Source organism: Calypte anna, chromosome 2 (genome assembly GCF_003957555.1).
Source record: "Calypte anna isolate BGI_N300 chromosome 2, bCalAnn1_v1.p, whole genome shotgun sequence".
Taxonomy (NCBI): domain Eukaryota; kingdom Metazoa; phylum Chordata; class Aves; order Apodiformes; family Trochilidae; genus Calypte; species Calypte anna.
In genome coordinates, this window is record NC_044245.1 from 23,172,726 (window position 1) to 23,189,774 (window position 17,049).

The window sequence follows — 17,049 nt, forward strand, 5'->3', positions numbered from 1 at the left end:
GGTGGGTGAGAAATCAGTCGCCCTGTGGATTTTCAGACTTTGCTGTGTCATAAAGAGGAATTTATGTTTTTACAATAACTGCTCAATTCGTTTTAAAGTTATTTTTAAATATTCTGCAGCTGTTTCCCTTCCTCAAAAGGGAATGATTTGCATTGTAACTTATATTAATCTTAGAACATATTACATTTGTGAGTTTTCTCCCTCAGTAGCCTGGATGTAATTGTTTTATAATAGCTGGCAATTGTTTTTCCTAGGAGAAAAAGAAAACTTGTATAAAGTTTGTATTGCTGAACTGACCCTTCAATAAAACCAGAGGGAATACAGTCAAGGATTTTGTCAACCTGTTTGTTATCCTTCCTCTCTGATCTCAGTGTGCATTCGTACAACATGCTGCCCTAATTGCCTAAAAAGAGGCCTTGATAATTTGGATGTTGGAGATCCTGGACATTTTGGTATTGTCTGCTTTAGTCTGATAGCTGGTAGATTTGATTAATAACACTGCTGTGCTGCTGGGCTGTCAGGGTAGATTGTGTTAGTATTGGTCTTTCCTCTTGGAAAAGGAGGAGTAGAAATGAGATCCTGCTGACCTCACTGCATTATATCAGTTTAGCAACTGCTCAGCAATTCAGAGCAGGGTAATAACTGCAACCAGGGAAAATCTTCTTGTTTGTTTTATGCAGCTTTTGATCCCTGCAGTACCCTATTCCATTAAAAAAAATAATTGTCAGATCAGTGAATGTAGCTGGAAACTAAGGATGGTGAAACACCTGTTTCTTACTAAAGTTATCTCTTCTTTGGGCTTCATTTACTTTCAGTAAAATTCACATTCATTGTACCTTCCTACCACTTTTACTTGGTTATCTTATTCTTCCTAATCCTTATGGTTTTGTTGCTTTTGCTTAATGATAACATTAGGCTGCTCATCTACATTCCTCCCATAGTCCAGGAGATCAGCTATGCCTGCACTGTTAAGAAGTTGATTTTTCTCTCTGATAACTTGCGTACTCTTGTTTCATTGATATAACATCTCCCTTTCTAGTAATTTAGTGAGATCTTTAAAATTTAACACTGAAATGTTATGATTTGCCTTGTAATAGTAGCATAGCTCATGTTAAAGAACTAATGAAGGAATTTTACTGTTCTTGTACCAGATTCCACATCATCTTTTCAGCCTTTGTGCTGTCAGTATTTCAGGCCATGTATTTCTGTGCATCTTAATGTACTGGAAGTGGAGGATAAGAAACTGTTCTTCATCTTTTCCATCATTATTGATTACTAATGGTACTGAAGCTCTTCATCATGTGTCTGTGCATTATCCATTTTCCCCTCTTTTGTTTGTTTGGTTGGTTGGCTTGGTTTTGTTTGGTTGGTTGGTTAGTTTGTTTTGTTTTTCTGAAAAAGAGTGGACGATGATTTGCAGGAGTTAAGCTGGTTCAGCCTTCTGAGGGTTGGCCTTTGTTCATTCACACTTTGTCCCTGGTTGTTTCAGTGCAAGCCTCCTGAATTCTTTTTGGAGTTGTAGACAGTATGTTCTCCAAATCCTTCCCAGTCTTCCCAGCTCCTTCCTCCAGTGAGCAGAGAGGAACAGTTCCAGCAGCTGCAAGAAAGTACTTCTCTTTTGCCTAAACATGAGTCTGCAGAGAGCAAGGGCTGCCTCTGCAGCTGCCCTGCTTGTGGCTTAGAGCAAGTTTGAATGGAGACAGGAGATGGCTACATCCTAATCCCTCATGCCTGGTGTTTTTAAGAACTCAGAATTCACAGGCAAAGTGCACTAATGTAAAAACAGACAAACGGGTTCACTGAAGCTGGGAATGCAGCTGCCTCTTCCAGTTGAGTGACATTTCTTATACCTTCCTTTAAATAACCAAAATGAAGTCTTAGACCACCTGCCAGCTGATTGTTAAAGCCACAGCTGCTACGTGAGCAATAAATGATTAAATTGCATAATCTCTAATTTTCAGAAAATTTGAGCATCACCCAATTTGGGACTCTTTAAGAAATAACTTCCACATTTTGGCATGTACCTCATGGTGTCAGGGAAATGAACCCACCCCTCTAACTGGACTTTCAAGGAAATGGATAAAGCAGGTGTCATGAAAATGGGTAGATGGTCTAGTGAAGAATTCACTGGAAATCTCCAAAGTGCTCTGGAATGAGGCGTGAAGTAGTAGAAGATAAGGGTTCTATTCAGCCACAGCCTCCTCATTGATCTCACTGTCTGGATGAGAACAAGTATCTCTCAGGGATTCTGCCCTGACCCCACTTAAGTCTCAGCTGCTTTTACAGTCAGTGTCTCTCCATCAGAAGTAGGTTGACATTTCCCCCATTTTTAGGAAAAAAAATATTTCTGTATTACTTAGGGACTTCCCTTTTTCAATCTGCCTGCTCGTTCTGTTCTTATGACTCAGAAGGATAATCAGAAAGATAAAACTCTTGTTTTTATAGCAGCAAAATACTGCTGTTTGGAATGAAAACACCAAGCATCATGCTGTGGTTTGTTCTAGGAGGCACACTTGAAAATGAATCACTTGAAATGGATTTTTGGTGATAAGGTCAGACACTTTTAAAAGTTACTTGATTTGGGAATTTTGTTCAGTGCAGGAATCAGCAGGAATGTAGACATCCAAGAAGAGTGCTCTCACAACCACCACATATACCCAACATAATTGGAGCTCATTATTAATAGACTTCCCATTTCAGAAATATTGTAACACCTGGACCTGCACATTCTTCAAATGGCAGCCTAACAGGCTGCCTTCATTTATTGCAAATTGAACAAATGGTTGCTTGAAAAAACTTGACAAAATACCCACTGCTTTGCTGGGCTCCATGTGGCTGCATGAGTCTATTCAAAATTGAGATTATTTCAAGATCAAGACCCTAGCTGGCAAAACAAGGAATTGGCAAACTTCTGGATCATTTGATCGGATTCTAGTATCATGCTGTTCTGTGATACTGAGCACCAGGCTTAAATTTAGGTCTTGGTATATTTTACCACCCCAGGATTTTTAGATGAGAAAAAGAATTTTCATAATAACTTTTTTTTTTCCCCAGACAATGAGCTCAGTTAGAGCTCAGTGAGCTCAGAGCAGCTCAGTTAGCCCAGCTGTAATATTCTATCTGCCTTCATACAACAGCTTTCCCCTCCACTGCAAATGTATTTTTGTCACATAAGCAGCACATGAGCTTCTATTGTGCCATGTGTATGTTGTTCCTTGTGCATAAGGAATTGCAAGTCCTGGTGTGGTGTCATATCAAAGCACACTCATTCCTCCAATGTGTTGTGACTGGGCACCAGGCCAGAGACAAAGGGTTTCCAATATCTGAGAAGTACAGTATGCTTCACTGCTTTGGAGTGGGGTTTTGCTCTGGGAAGGCATTTATATTTGTTTCTAAGAAAACCATTGGGTCAGGTCCATCTGTGCAGATGACCCTTATTGAGAATGTGTGTGATCCCAGATGTGCAATTTTTTTTCAAGCAATTGTAGTTAAACAGTGTTATATTGGAGAATCATTTTATTTTAAACAAAAATGTTTTCCTTGCTATTTTTGTGATGATTCTATTATAAGATGCATAAATTTGGTCTGTTAATTATTCAAATAAGCTCTCCAGCTGAATGGCAGCTTTAAGCCCTTAAGTATCCTGATGCAATGGTGTAGCTTTACCCGTTCCAATGAGATTGGACACTGTGACACTAGGTAGGAATTCATGTGTGTTAACTGAGCTGGTTTTATGGTCTGCAAAAAGACCTTAAAGCCAGCTTTATGATCCAAAAGCAGCATTGCTTTTCTGATAAGCCAAGGCTTAAAAAAAAAACAACCAACCCTGTGTAGTACATACCTGGAATTCAAATGAGCCAGCTGCTGAGCCAGCACAGCAGGGCTCATGGAAGTACATTTCATAAAAGCCTCTCATGGGCTTTTTGCTTTTTTTCCCCTCCCTTTTCCAGTTTATAGAAAAAAGGGGGTAAAAAAACCTGAAATAAATCTTTAAAGAGCATATTTAGAAGAGGGCTGTCTGTTTGGGAGGGTTATTCCAATTGCTTTACAACATAAACAGGATAAAAAATTCGAAATGCAGAGTATATGCCTTTCTGTACAGAGTAAATCAGAGCAGATTTTAAAGGATACATTAACAAGCATGACTTGACAGCCAGGGGGTCCTTTTAATAGAAAATTGCTATCTTCTTTCTCCTTTGCAGTGAAGAAAAACATTGTTTGTTCCAAAATGCTGAGCGACCTTCCAGCACAGAAATCATCATCAGCTGTTTCCTCACATCTATTAACACCAAGATCTTCCTTAATGAAATCATTCCTTCTCTGTAACCTTACTCAAGATCTCTCAATGTTCTGTCAATGCCCTGGGAGGAAGGGGAGAGAAATCTGTTGAGGGCAGCTGTAGTCTTCTGCATGAGTTTTCATTCTATTCTTTTCTTGATCCAAAGCTCTACAGGTGCACAAAACCACATTCTCTTCTCCTCTTAGGAAGGCTCAGTTTCATTCTGTTGAGTAATCTTACAGTTTCTACAGCTCCAAAGTAGACATCAGAGACACTTAATCTAGGTTGTCAGGATTTTCTTTATTCTGATAATGGGATTGCTTGTTGATAGAAGACTTCTCAGCACAGGTGGCTGGGAAGCCTAGAGGGACAGGTTCTCAGTTCTGCTGCTTCAACCACTTCAGCATGGAGCATCCCTCACAGAGGAGCCCTCATTTCACTTTGGAGCTAAACATTGTCTCCTATTAGCATGGGCTGTGCTTTTTAATTAACTTGTAAATTGGCTAAAGGGCTGCATAGCTGCACTGGTTTGAGGGAATGTGCAGTTTCTGTTGGGAGTTTTCCTTTTTTCCTTTTGATGCTAATTTCAGATACTCTCCCTACAGCTTAGGCCCCTCTGCTTTCAAAATGAGTTTGCCATACCCTGTTTTCATAGTGGTTTTAGCATTCATCTCATTGACAGTAATGTTTTAGTAAGAACCACTAAAGAAATAAAAATCCAAACACTTTATTTCACTATGTGAACCTTTATGAAAGTTAAAAGTTGCTAAAGTAGGGCACTGTGATGAGATACACTCATTACTGCAGAAAGAGGATGCTACAGCCCAGAACAAGTTGTTTCACGCTTCCTTTTTTCTCATTGTGAAATTTAGGCTAAATCACTCTGGTTTTGCTCTATGATTTAGATTGGATTATGTACAGATGTTTGTTTTTTTTTTAATCTCATTGACAGAGCTCTTTTTGTGATCCAAAGTGTAGTACATATTTAGTAGGTCCTTTTTGTAATAAACAAAACTCTCCCTTGACTGAGCAGCTAAGGAAACTGGCAGATCACAGCTCAGCAGTGCTTTGTGGTAAGGGTGGGGATTTCATTTAATCCTGTTCTGATGGGCTGCAGTGCTGGGTCTGTGGTGATGCCTGCTCTATCCCTCCTCCTCCCAGCTGTCCTGCCCAGCTCAAGCTGAGAGAGTGGGTAGAGCCAGGCTCTGCGAAGGCGTCTGTGTTTCTGAAGTCTCCAGTTCTGTCCTCCTCCTCCTGTTGGCACAGTTGCAGTGGTGTCTCTGCTGAGCTCCCTGAGAAAGGTAGCTGTGGTTATTGTGGCTGTGAAGAGAACAATGAGTTTTGTTTCCTGCAGACAGCCTGGAAACTGTGTTGGGATAAATTTTTGATGTGGGCAGCTCCTGAAACATCGTTTATATACACAAAGCAATGTTGGAAAAATCACATATGAAAAAGATTTCCTGGCAAGATGGCTTTGGGCTTTGCCTTTTTGGGGAAAGGATGTTAAGAACACTGGGGTTCTGTACTATTTCAGATATCTCATTTTTCATCCTTGACAGAAATAAAGCACAAATATTAGTTAAATTCAATTTTTTAAATTATTGTGTGTTGTTAAAATTTTTTGGGAATGTTGATCCTAATTTCATGTTTTGCTGCCTCACTCATATTGGCACAATACTTAAATGTTTTTGAAGCCAGCTTCATCATAAACCACTCCTTATGCTCAAAGCAAGTGGTGATTTTATTATCCACATAAAAAAGACTGATGATATTCCACCTGATGACTGAGAGAATCAGCCTTATGTTCTGGGTGAACTTGGAGAATAAGCCTCAATAACTTCTGTTTTTCACAAAACAGCATTGGTTTCTGTACAGCAGAAAAAAGATTGTGTGGGTGTTGAGGAGGTGCCTTCTCTCCTTTTTTGTTGCTGTTGTGTCCTGTACACTTTGTCTGTGTAGCTATTACTCCTTAGAGCTCTTGAAAGAATTTCATACCTTGCTTTTCTTTTTGTTTCTTGAGAAAATGCTTATATAATTCACAAAATAAAACTTGCAAAAGAAATCCACCAATCAGCTTCTTTTCTGACTAGCTTTCATAGAATTGGCTGGGTTGGAAGGGACCTCAGAGATCATCGAGTCCAACCCTTGAACCACCGTTGCGGTTACCAGACCATGGCACTGAGTGCCACATCCAGTCTCTTTTTAAATAGCTCCAGGGACGGAGAATCCACTACTTCTTACTTTCTCTTGAATCCATAATTCTAATTGAATGTGCTGAATGAATGCAGATCACATTAAACATGTTCTGCTACTTCTACCATGTATCATCACTGCAAATTGTGCTTATTTTTATTATTTTGCTAATATTTACAGGGATATAAGGAAGCAAAAACTACTTGTTCTATATATAAAATTAAAAATGAGAATTTGGATGTCTGAGTTTTGTCTATAAAGAATTGTGGGCTTTTGTTTAACACTTCTGAAGAGGAATCATACACAAGTTGTATGATTGTACTTTGTTTTCTGTATGCTTCATATGTTTGTCTGGTATTTTCTTTTTTTACCTGTGTGGAAGTAATACAGGGATGTTTTGATGACAGTTGACTGAAAAAAAAACAAACAACCACACAGAGTTTTCTGTGTAAGAAAAAACTTTTTTACTAAAATACAGTTGTCAGGCTCTGAATCAGGCCTTTTGTGTTTTCCACATGGGATGCAACTGCCTTGCTCACCCATTCTCACTTCAGTTGTTTTAAGTTTGAATTGATGTAGATTCCTGGTTTAGGAACTCTATGTAATTTTTGCCATTCATTTAATGAAGTAATATTTTATTTCAATATTTTAAATCTTAAGGACAATGAATAGGCATGAGACCTTTACTTTTCATTAATCCAAATAGATGGATTGCCATTTTAGCTGATAGGGATGTCTGTAGCAAAAAATGAGTTAGCTTCTTCAGTGCAGCTGGGAATTGTGGAACACCCACAACCTTCCCAAAGTTAAAACATGTTTGGCATCTATCTAACAAAAGGCATCAAGTCATTACACAAATTGATAGATTTATTGCCCCTTCTGGAAACTGAATTGCTAAGCTCCTGATGTGAAGAAATGACTGGTATTGAGGCAATTCCATTTTTGTCTCTATATTTTGGATATTAAACTTGACACTCAGCTGTCATCCATCATGGCCAGCAGAGAATGGAAGGAAGCCTCACTGCAGTTGTCAGTCAGCAGACTCTGGGTCAGCATGCATAATAAACAAATAGTTGACATTTTTTTTAAAAACTCCTTCTGCTAAGACCAAATGCTAAGCTGAAGGACAAAGTTCCTCCTTCTGCCTTCATTGCTACATGTATTTTGTGCTAATGATGGGGTAGCAATACAGCACCTTCTCTGGCTGTGGAAGATGTGGTTAAGCTCTGCCTTACAGCAAATCTTTAGGAAAGGAATGCAGCAATAATTGGATCATCTGGGCAAATGGCTTAGCACCAGGAAAGACTGCAAGAGGGAATGATCACGTAAGGTTTTCTCTTCCAGATCAGATGGGACATTGAATGTTTAGAGGTGCCTTTGAGAGTGATGGAGCTGCCATAGATAAACACTGCAACTTGCACTGCTTCTCAAGAGCCAAATCTAAAGCAGTGATGTGTTTCCTATAACAAAAGGGAAAAGTATTCCTAGGTTTTTGATGAAGTTCAAAGCTTCATTAGAAATGTATGGCTCTGGGAGAATAAAGCAAATTTTTATTGAAAAATCAAACATCTGAGACTTCCAAATCTTGCTCAAATGAGAGAGATTACTAATTTGGAAAATTCTGGATGTGAATGTACCATGTCACCTGTGGTATATCACAGCCAAGGACTCACTAAATGCAGTATGTTTTACTCAGGAAAAAGGAAGACCGGAGCAGAAATCTGGATGTTCCTTAAAAGGGAGAATAAAAGAAGAAAACATTTTTACACAGAGCTTTTTAAGTTTTTCCTAGTGAAAAATCTAGGAAATTTTCCAGCAAAAACTTCTTTTTATTTAAGGGGGGAAAAAATATTCACTCTCTTGACATTTTTTGACTGAACTTTATTTGTCAAGGTGACCTAATGTGAAAAAATGTGAAAATACAGCAGATCACTTATCCTGTTTTCCATAAATGTTTTTTAAAGAAAGGCAGCTCATTTGCATGCTGATCTTGTTTTTCATTCTGCTCTGTTGGTGCAAAACCCTGAACCAAACTACAAAACCACAGACTGCGTGTTCTTTGTCTTGTTGAAGTCCAAACCATCTCCTTTCTTGAGGATCATGAAATCTAACAAGGTTTAAAGCATTATTTCAGCAATATAAAGCTTTGTATATTCACAAATCATAGTGTAAATGGAAATGCTTGTTCTTTAATAATTATGCCAGCACTTGGGAAAAGAGCTGGTGGGAAAGATTTGCAGTGCTGCTCATCTCACAAGATATTCAGATGACTTCTCTGCACAAATTATTGCCCTGAGTGACCTTATTGCACAATAGTAATAGGGAATATTTTTGCATTTGAAGCAGAATACAGGACAAGGAGTCTAATTGCATTGATAGAGTGGCATAATGCTTACTGTAAAATAATGACTCTCTTGGACATGAGGGAACATGTTAATTAGGGGGGAATTATGAGTCTTTGTGACATCGGATGTGGCACTCAGTGCCATAGTCTAGCAACCGCAACGGTGGTTCAAGGGTTGGACTCGATGATCTCTGAGGTCCCTTCCAACCCAGCCAATTCTATGATTCTATGATCAGACAGAAAAAGCAAAAACCTTCTTCTTACATCAAGAAATGAAGGAAACACAATAGACCTTAATGCATTTTTGGCACATTTCCAGGGAAACCTTTCTATATCATGCATGTATATGGAGATTTGGACAGCAGGTTCTGGTTTCCTAACTTTCCAGTAAACCATAACAATGTAAACTGGCAGTAAGTGTATTGGGACCTCAGTATCCTGATATATTTTAAGTTTGATATTTTCATATAAATAGGTTTCTTTACAAATTAGATCATAAGTTTCAAACGAGAAGGTAATTTTATCTCATTTGACAGGAAATAGAGTCCAGAGTGCTTTATGTTACGGTTGTATTTAGTGTGGAACAGCAAAACCCCAATAGATTATGGAGGGTTTTTTTGCAGAAGCCATAACCATCCTGGTCCCTGGAAAACATTAAATCCACTCCAAATGTGAGAACTGTAGGTTATTCTTTTGCTAGTAATTCAGTTAAAAAAACAGGGTATCAAACCTTGCAAGTTGAATGTTTACCTCACTGAGATGCACAATATCACTAGAAAAAGCAAACAAGTTAGTCTTATTTTTTTAAAAAAATTATTTTTAAAAAATATTTTCGGTGATAAATAAAATCTTATTTCCAGTATGAAACTGGGGCTTGATTGCCGCAACAATGTTTATTTATATATTTTTGGACCACAAAATGAAAAGAAGTGCTAAATTGTAGAAGAGACAGAACTGGTGGCATGATTGGTATCAGAGGTAAGTGGTGAACCATGATACTTCTGGTGTTCAGTTGTTGTTGCAAGTCCCTGTCTCTCCTATATCTTCCACTTCCACTGGTTGCTGTAAGGCTGGACTTGCTTTCTAGCACTGGCTGGGTAAGCAGTGGTTTGCTGGGCCCCTCCTATAAGCAGTTAGATGCTAAGGTGTTGCCAGTGGTTTGGTCTGGATAATGAGTCCTAGCTGCTAAGGGATAGTGTTTTGGAGTAAAACCAGAATACAGTTGGCTCCTCCCTTCCTCCTCCATTTTTCTTTTCCATGTTGTTTTCTTAATTCTCTTATAAGCTGCAAAGCAAGGCAATTGCTTCTCCACTGCAGGGTTACAGGTGAACTCCACTTTGCTTTGTTTATAGCAGCTGTCAAAACGGTTTCCTAATCCCCCCCCATCAAAAGGGGACTGATTACTGTTTAGAAGCATCAATTGCAAGGGGATGATTAGAAATGGCTTTCTGTTGACATAGCTGTGGACAGTGACTCTTTCTTTTTACTCAGTCCCACAGATGCCATCTCCTCCTTTGTAGGCTGATAGTTCACATACTGTGAATTTCTGTATTGTGCATGTTAAAAATTGTGTGGAGGAATTATGATCTTTACAGTGTTGTACAATGCATTAAAATACAGTGTTTGGATCCTTGCCTGAACTACCTAGTGCCCCATACCTAAAAATGGTAGTCATTTATTTGACAGAAAACCCCAGTTGTTTTTAGCCTGACTGCTACCCTTAACAGAAGGTATAAATTCTGTAGGTGGTTTGATTACTCCAATGCACAGAACTTGTTTGTAGCTGGCTCTTAAAACACTGTAGCAGCAGCAGGTGTGCTGGAATACTATTAAAGAAATGGAAAACTTGTGAAACAAAAAATAGTGAGCCACGTAAGATTTGAAGCAAAGGTGATCTCTCATCAAGCCCTCTTCAGTGGATTTGATGTTACTTTGAAAATCAAAATAATCAATATTTTAATCTCCACATTCTACATTAAATTGGTGTGATAAATATTCTGCCTTCCACTGGAAGTTTCGGGTTTTGTTAGCTGCTTTTAATATGTATCTTGGCTGCCTGTGTCTCATCTAAAATAAGACCTAATTAAACGCATACATTTAGAGGGATGTGGCTAATTTTCTTATATTCATTACGTTTCATGAGTGAAGATTCCACTGATTTGCTAAGAAGAGTTGCAGAGCTGAGGGCCATATTTCTTAATTTAAACTGTGGACGCAAGAAATCTGTTTTTAATCCACGAGCTCCCTCTCCTGGTCTGGGACCTGCTTGGCACTCGGAGCTTGATTAATGCAGGCACAATGTGAGAAGTTCTTTGCCAATTGATTTAATCATGACATAGTGTCAACGATGTCTCCTAATTTCTTCAATGTGTAATCAGAGAATTGTGCTCTCCGTGATAGCAATAAGGAAATTAAGAGGGGTGTTGTGATGAATCAGGGTTACAGAGCCAGGTTTACCTTACTCAAATGATGATTAAAACATGTTTCACAAAGACTGAAAACAATGTCCTACCAAATAGTATTTAAAAATAAAATCAGTGAACTTGTATATCCAGATAGGCACATGAATGTATACTGCATAATTGCACTGATACTGTCATCTTTTTTTTTTTCTTGGTTCTCTGCTTTCACCTCCTTCTGGTCACACTATATCTAAATGGAGTTGTTTGTTTATTGTATTTGGTAGTGAAGAAAAATCTATGCATTAATGTTATTGGGACTACAAACATGTTACTATTGTAAACTGCTTAACAAACTTGGGTCTCCAGAGACATAAAGTATACCTTGTAGGTAAGAATTCATCTTGCATCAAGTTTTTAATCCAGTTTCTAAATTTTATGAAATTTCTGACAGAAAAAGAATTTTGTGTGTGTTTTAGCTTCCCAGTCCAGATTCTAAGAATGTTTTTAAGCTTGAATTTATCAACATGAACAAAAGTTCATATAGGTTAAGAACTGCAAGACATATTCTAGAGTGGTCCTTCTTTAAATGCTCTTTGTGCTGCCTGTGTTTTGTGTGCATTGCAGCAGAGACAATTAAAAAAAAAAAATCTCTTCACTTTCAAGTGATTGGGAGTATATGTCTTGTATACTGCCCTGAACTGTCACAAACCTGCACATACTTAGACCAAAGATTTTCACACTTACTGTGTGCTTGTCTTGTGCTGGTGTGACCACAGAACATCTCAGTAATTCAGCATGTGCAGGTCCAGAGGACAGAGTCAGAAGATCTGCATCCTTGGTAGGGGCAGGGCTGGCAGAGGTCTGTACATTTATTACAGTGTAGAACAAGCACCAGACTGGTGTGAATTACTCTCACTTCAGAATATCAGCCTTTTATTCCAAGGTCTGAGCTTATAAAAATATGGAAAACAGCCCCTATCATTTTCATTCATGTTAGAAATTGGGTGTAAATTTGTAACAAGGAAGATTTCACTAGTGAAATACCGAATTCCACACCTCATTCAGAAATACATTTGTAGAGCTGCTGGTTTAGGTGTTCCCCTTGGCTCCACTGAAAGCAAGCATTGACAGTTATGTCTATTGAAGCAAAACATGTTTGAGAGAATTAGGTATAGCAGTTATTTCAATTTATTTATTATTTGTGCCAAAGACATGAGTGGTGAACTTCTCACGCGAGCAGAATATATAAGATGCATCTGAGAAGTGTTAAATACTTTGCTGCTGAAAGCTAGTGTGACTTACACTACAAGAAAGGTAATTGAAGTGAATAGAAACAAAGCATAATGCATGAGTCAGTTAAGTCTTTATTTTCTAAAAATTTACTATTTTTATCTATCCTACATCTACTTAAAATTACAATTATTCATAGTACATGTTTGTTCAGGCTATGCTTTTTGTCATCTGCTTCACTGTGCAGATATTCTGTCCTAGCATCTATTAGATATTTGTCTTATTTAAGTTTACAGGGATTTAAAATATCTAGTTTCTGTAACTCTAGCACACTGAGATAAGCAGGTATCTTAACACTTGTCAATGGAAAGTAACAAATATATATTGATTAAATAGACAACATGACAGGAACATAGCAACAGTACATGCTTTACTGCCTCCTGTAGTACTTTGAAACCATGGTAATCATTTCAGTTTTTATACCTTTCCCACCCCACCCCCAGAATTAAGCCTATTTAGAATTTAGATCATGAGTTACTGAGCTTACAATTAGGAGTGGTGGTATGCAATTCTATGACTTGTTAAAGCAATGTCTGGTTTCTTTTTTTTTTTTTTTTTTTCTCTTTATATGCACAGGTACTCGGAACACCAAATGAAGATACGTGGCCTGGAGTCCACTCTTTACCCCATTTCAAACCAGGTAGGTCAAAGTACCAAGTTCATCCAAATTCTCTTCCTGGAAATACAGGACACAGACTGTTACATCCCCACTCACAAACTTAAAAATAATCTGGCATGCAGTGAAGGAACCATGATGCACTTTTTCTAGCTCCTTGCTTTTTTTGTCTTTAGGTTGTGAGTTTTTCTCTTTTTTTAATTTCTTTGGGGTTTTTGGTTTTTGTTTTATTTTTTATTATTATTTTTTCTTTTTTTTCTTTTTTTCCCTGTTAATTACAGTGGGAGCCCTCACCCACTTGCATTCCTCAGCTACCAAGTATTGTACTTTTCAAATTCCTGGTAGGCTGATCAACATTACTTCTCCACTGATCACCCTGAACTTTGAGGAATACTAAAGGAAACTAAAGAGTAGTGAAAAGACTGTGAAAGCTGAAGTTACTGCTAGATCATCTGTTAGTACCTTTCTACAAAGGTTCCATTTTTTAATGTATGTTGTGCTTCAAGGTGTCATAGTCTACAACCATTCTTGAAAAGCTCTTTTACCATCTGATATATTTTTGTGAGAGGAATTTGGTTTTTTTCCCTAGAGACTAGAAGTACATGGTCAGCTTCAATATCCTATTTATGTATTTGTATGCATGTGTTAGATGTAATCTTGTGAACTTCTGAGTAGTGGTCTTAGAAATACTGGTTTTTAAACATACCAAGCAGGCAAATGAGTAGGAGACATACTGGATGAGCAGGATGGTGAAATACTGGAACTTGTTTTCCAGATAACTTTGACATATCCATCTTGTTCCAAATGGGATCTGAGCATCCTGAACTTCTTTGAACCTGCTGGGAGTAGGTTTGAGCTATATGGTAAAAACAAGGTTAATAGATGCTTTCAGATGAAGCACTCAATTGGCTCCCAGGATATTTTATTAGGATGAGTTTTCAGGTCATAACCATATGACTGAAGTCTGGAAGTGAGTGACAAGAATTGAGCCAGGAAGACAATTTCACAAGTTTTTGTCCTTGCAGGGCTCAGGTTTCTCAGTGAACTCCTGGTTCTCCTTTATTGCAGATGGTAGTCCCTTCAGCTTTTGTCCTGAACTATGACAAGCAGGCATCCTATGTAATTTAAATCTACTTTCTAAACCATCTTATAGCTTGGACATAAAGAAGATTGCCTTTTTATTCTGGCCTGTCTTATTCATCAGATCTGCAGGTTTTTTAGTTTCTGTTCTAGCATTGTCTTATTGCTGTACATCGCAATCGCTCTCTAGTGATCTCTAGTGAATTAGTAATACTATTTTAACAAGTAGTTTTTCACTGAAATACTAAGTATACCTCAGTTTTCTTCCCTAAATCAGTGTGTCATTCAGTTTACAAGCTTTTTTGTTTCCCCTTCTTGTACTAATTAAAAGGTAAGCATATCACACATCCTTAGAGAACCAAGCTGTTTTTTAGCAGCAGTCCAAAGACATTGGTTGATTTTACCCAAGAATAAAGAAGAGGTGAAAACCTGGAAATGTCCCTGAATGATCTTTGGGTTTGTTCTTATTTTTATTCTTTTGTGTGGCAGAGAAAGGTTTTGAACAGTAGATGGCAGCCAAGAAATTTCCTATTTTTGTTTTTCTGTTTGGCTTTCAAGTGTTCAGGGATGTGGGCTTACTACCACAGAATGCCAGGAAATAAATCCACAGTAGGTATTTAATTAAATCTAATTTTTATACAGGCATCACATTAGATTTGCTTTTACTTTGTCCATCCCAGATTCTAGATTTTGTCAGCTATGAATACTAAAAATTTATACACATGTGGAATAGGGACAGGAGGAAAGATGCCTCCAAGACAGAAGAGGGCCACTTGGTGTCTTTACCATTTCTGCAAGATGTGGTCTTTGTTCTCTCAGATCCTTTCCATCTTTGTGAATTATGTAGATTTTCAAGTCAGAGTAATTACTATTTTTGTTGGGAATTATTTAATCTTTCTAGGGCCTAGTATTGCAAAGTGCTGAGCTCCTTAATTCCCATACTCAGTGGAGGTCTGAGAGCACTCCAAAAGAAAAAGCCCTCTTCTGTACACATACCATGTTCTGCACTCCCCTTTTACCACCTTTTCTCCTTCATGGCCTCAGTAACAGCATTTTTCTTTGTCTTTCAATTCCTATTTGCTGATTTCATAAATTACAATTGAAAGTTTAATTTAAATGGACAACCAAAATTTGGCTTACATACCCCAAAACTGAGTAATTGTTCTTTATGATGGCAAAGAACAGAATGGTTACAGCAGCAAACCCCACTATCTCTGGGATCCTACTGGGGCACCAGCATCTAAAGTGTACTCTGCACAAAGTGCTTTGCTCATGCCTTTAGGGTTGTTGGAGTTGTTTGGTCATGGATACCAGGTTCTCTGTTGTTTCATTAAAAAATATTTTCTTTCATGACAGTCTCTGCATAGAAGTTTTTTGGCTATGGCAAGGCTGCATTTTTCCCTTCCACAGATGCTCAGCCAGCCATGCTCCCCTCCCTATTTGTCTGAAAGTTACACCCTAGAGAAAACTAAAAGACTCTTCTTTCCCCACTGACTTCTTTGGAGCAAAAAAAGGAGGTTAATGCTTTAATAATACAGTTAAAATTACTTAATCTTTTCCTTTCCTTAGCAGAAGAATGCAGGAGAGAACCTGAAATGTCTTGCCAAATCTGAACCAAATAATTTTTTCTTTAAGTTCTGTGTAATTACTGTACTTAAACATACATGATACTGGTTAAGTAACTCCTGTGCTTTGTGTGTCTTTATGAGTTTTAAGCCTTATTAAGTGCAAACAGTAAGTTTGGTAAACTGAGAAGTGCAGGGAGCACTGGTGGTGAGGATATCAACATCCACTCAGGCAAGGCTTTTATGCTATGCAAACTTATAGGATTTGAACAGAAAGTATCAGTGATAAATAGTTACTCTAGTTAAAAAAATACTGGGCACATTAACTGCCTGTGGATCTGGGAAGACTGTTGAGAGTGAAAACAAAATGTCATTGCATTTCTTGTTTGCGTACAGACTTAAATAACTACATTTCATGCTGTGATTTGATAGGGCACAGTCATGTGTTGCAGAGAGCTAGTCAAAGTTTACTAGAAGAAACATGTCTGAAAAACACGGCATTAGTCTCTTCTCTACCAGACTGGCCAAGGGTCTGATTATTATGGAAAGCAGCCAGTGCATAAAAAGCAATGATTTCTGACATCTTAATATGTGGGAACATTTCTGAGGCTGAATAAGAAACGTGTTCCTAAGGCTAGCTGTGGGTGGCTCTGCATCATCTAAACCCCTAACCTCAGTTAAAATCAGTGATTTTAACAGCCTGTAATTATGAAAATAAAATGGTCATAATTTGTTTTGCCATTTAAAAAGTCAAAAAACAGTTCATAATTTATCTGCCTGCTTTGAGACCTTTGATTACTTTCTCTCTTACAAATTTTCTCAGTAACATGGGAGATACTTAAAGCTAAAAATTGGCCTGGGCTTTGAGCTTTCTCTGTGCCTCAGTCTGCATCCACTTGGTTTCTGTTTGCACCTATGTGCACAGACACACATTTTCTGCTTAGTGCATTAAAGATAATCTAAATAATACATTTGAAAATCCTGAAACACTTCAGAAGTATTTCAGTAACTTTGTGTTATCTCTGATTCATCTTGAAGCTGTTACGACTTCTGTAATCCTGAATGGACCTTCCTGTACTCACAGTCAAAGTCAATTATCTGCCTTCAAATATGAAGGCACTTTGAGGAAATTATGAAAAAGTGTTAGTTGCTGTTTCAATAAACCTTGAGATTTCATCCAGCTTAGGAGCCTTGTGTTACAGGATATTGGACAGAGACGCTGTAAATTATGACCATGACCTCTAATACATGACTTGGAGAACATGTTTTCTCTATTTATT

The 17,049-nt window shown here is 37.9% G+C and overlaps 1 protein-coding gene across 1 annotated transcript in view; it reads left to right on the plus strand.

Moving 5' to 3' along the window:
- The window catches only part of CDK14 (cyclin dependent kinase 14), a 311,039-nt gene that overhangs the window by 196,624 nt on the left and 97,366 nt on the right, over window positions 1–17,049 (plus strand). Inside the window, exon 11 of the mRNA XM_008494133.2 lies at window positions 13,085–13,148. Coding sequence (XP_008492355.1) covers window positions 13,085–13,148 — 64 coding nt within the window. The remainder of the gene's footprint in view (window positions 1–13,084; window positions 13,149–17,049) is intronic.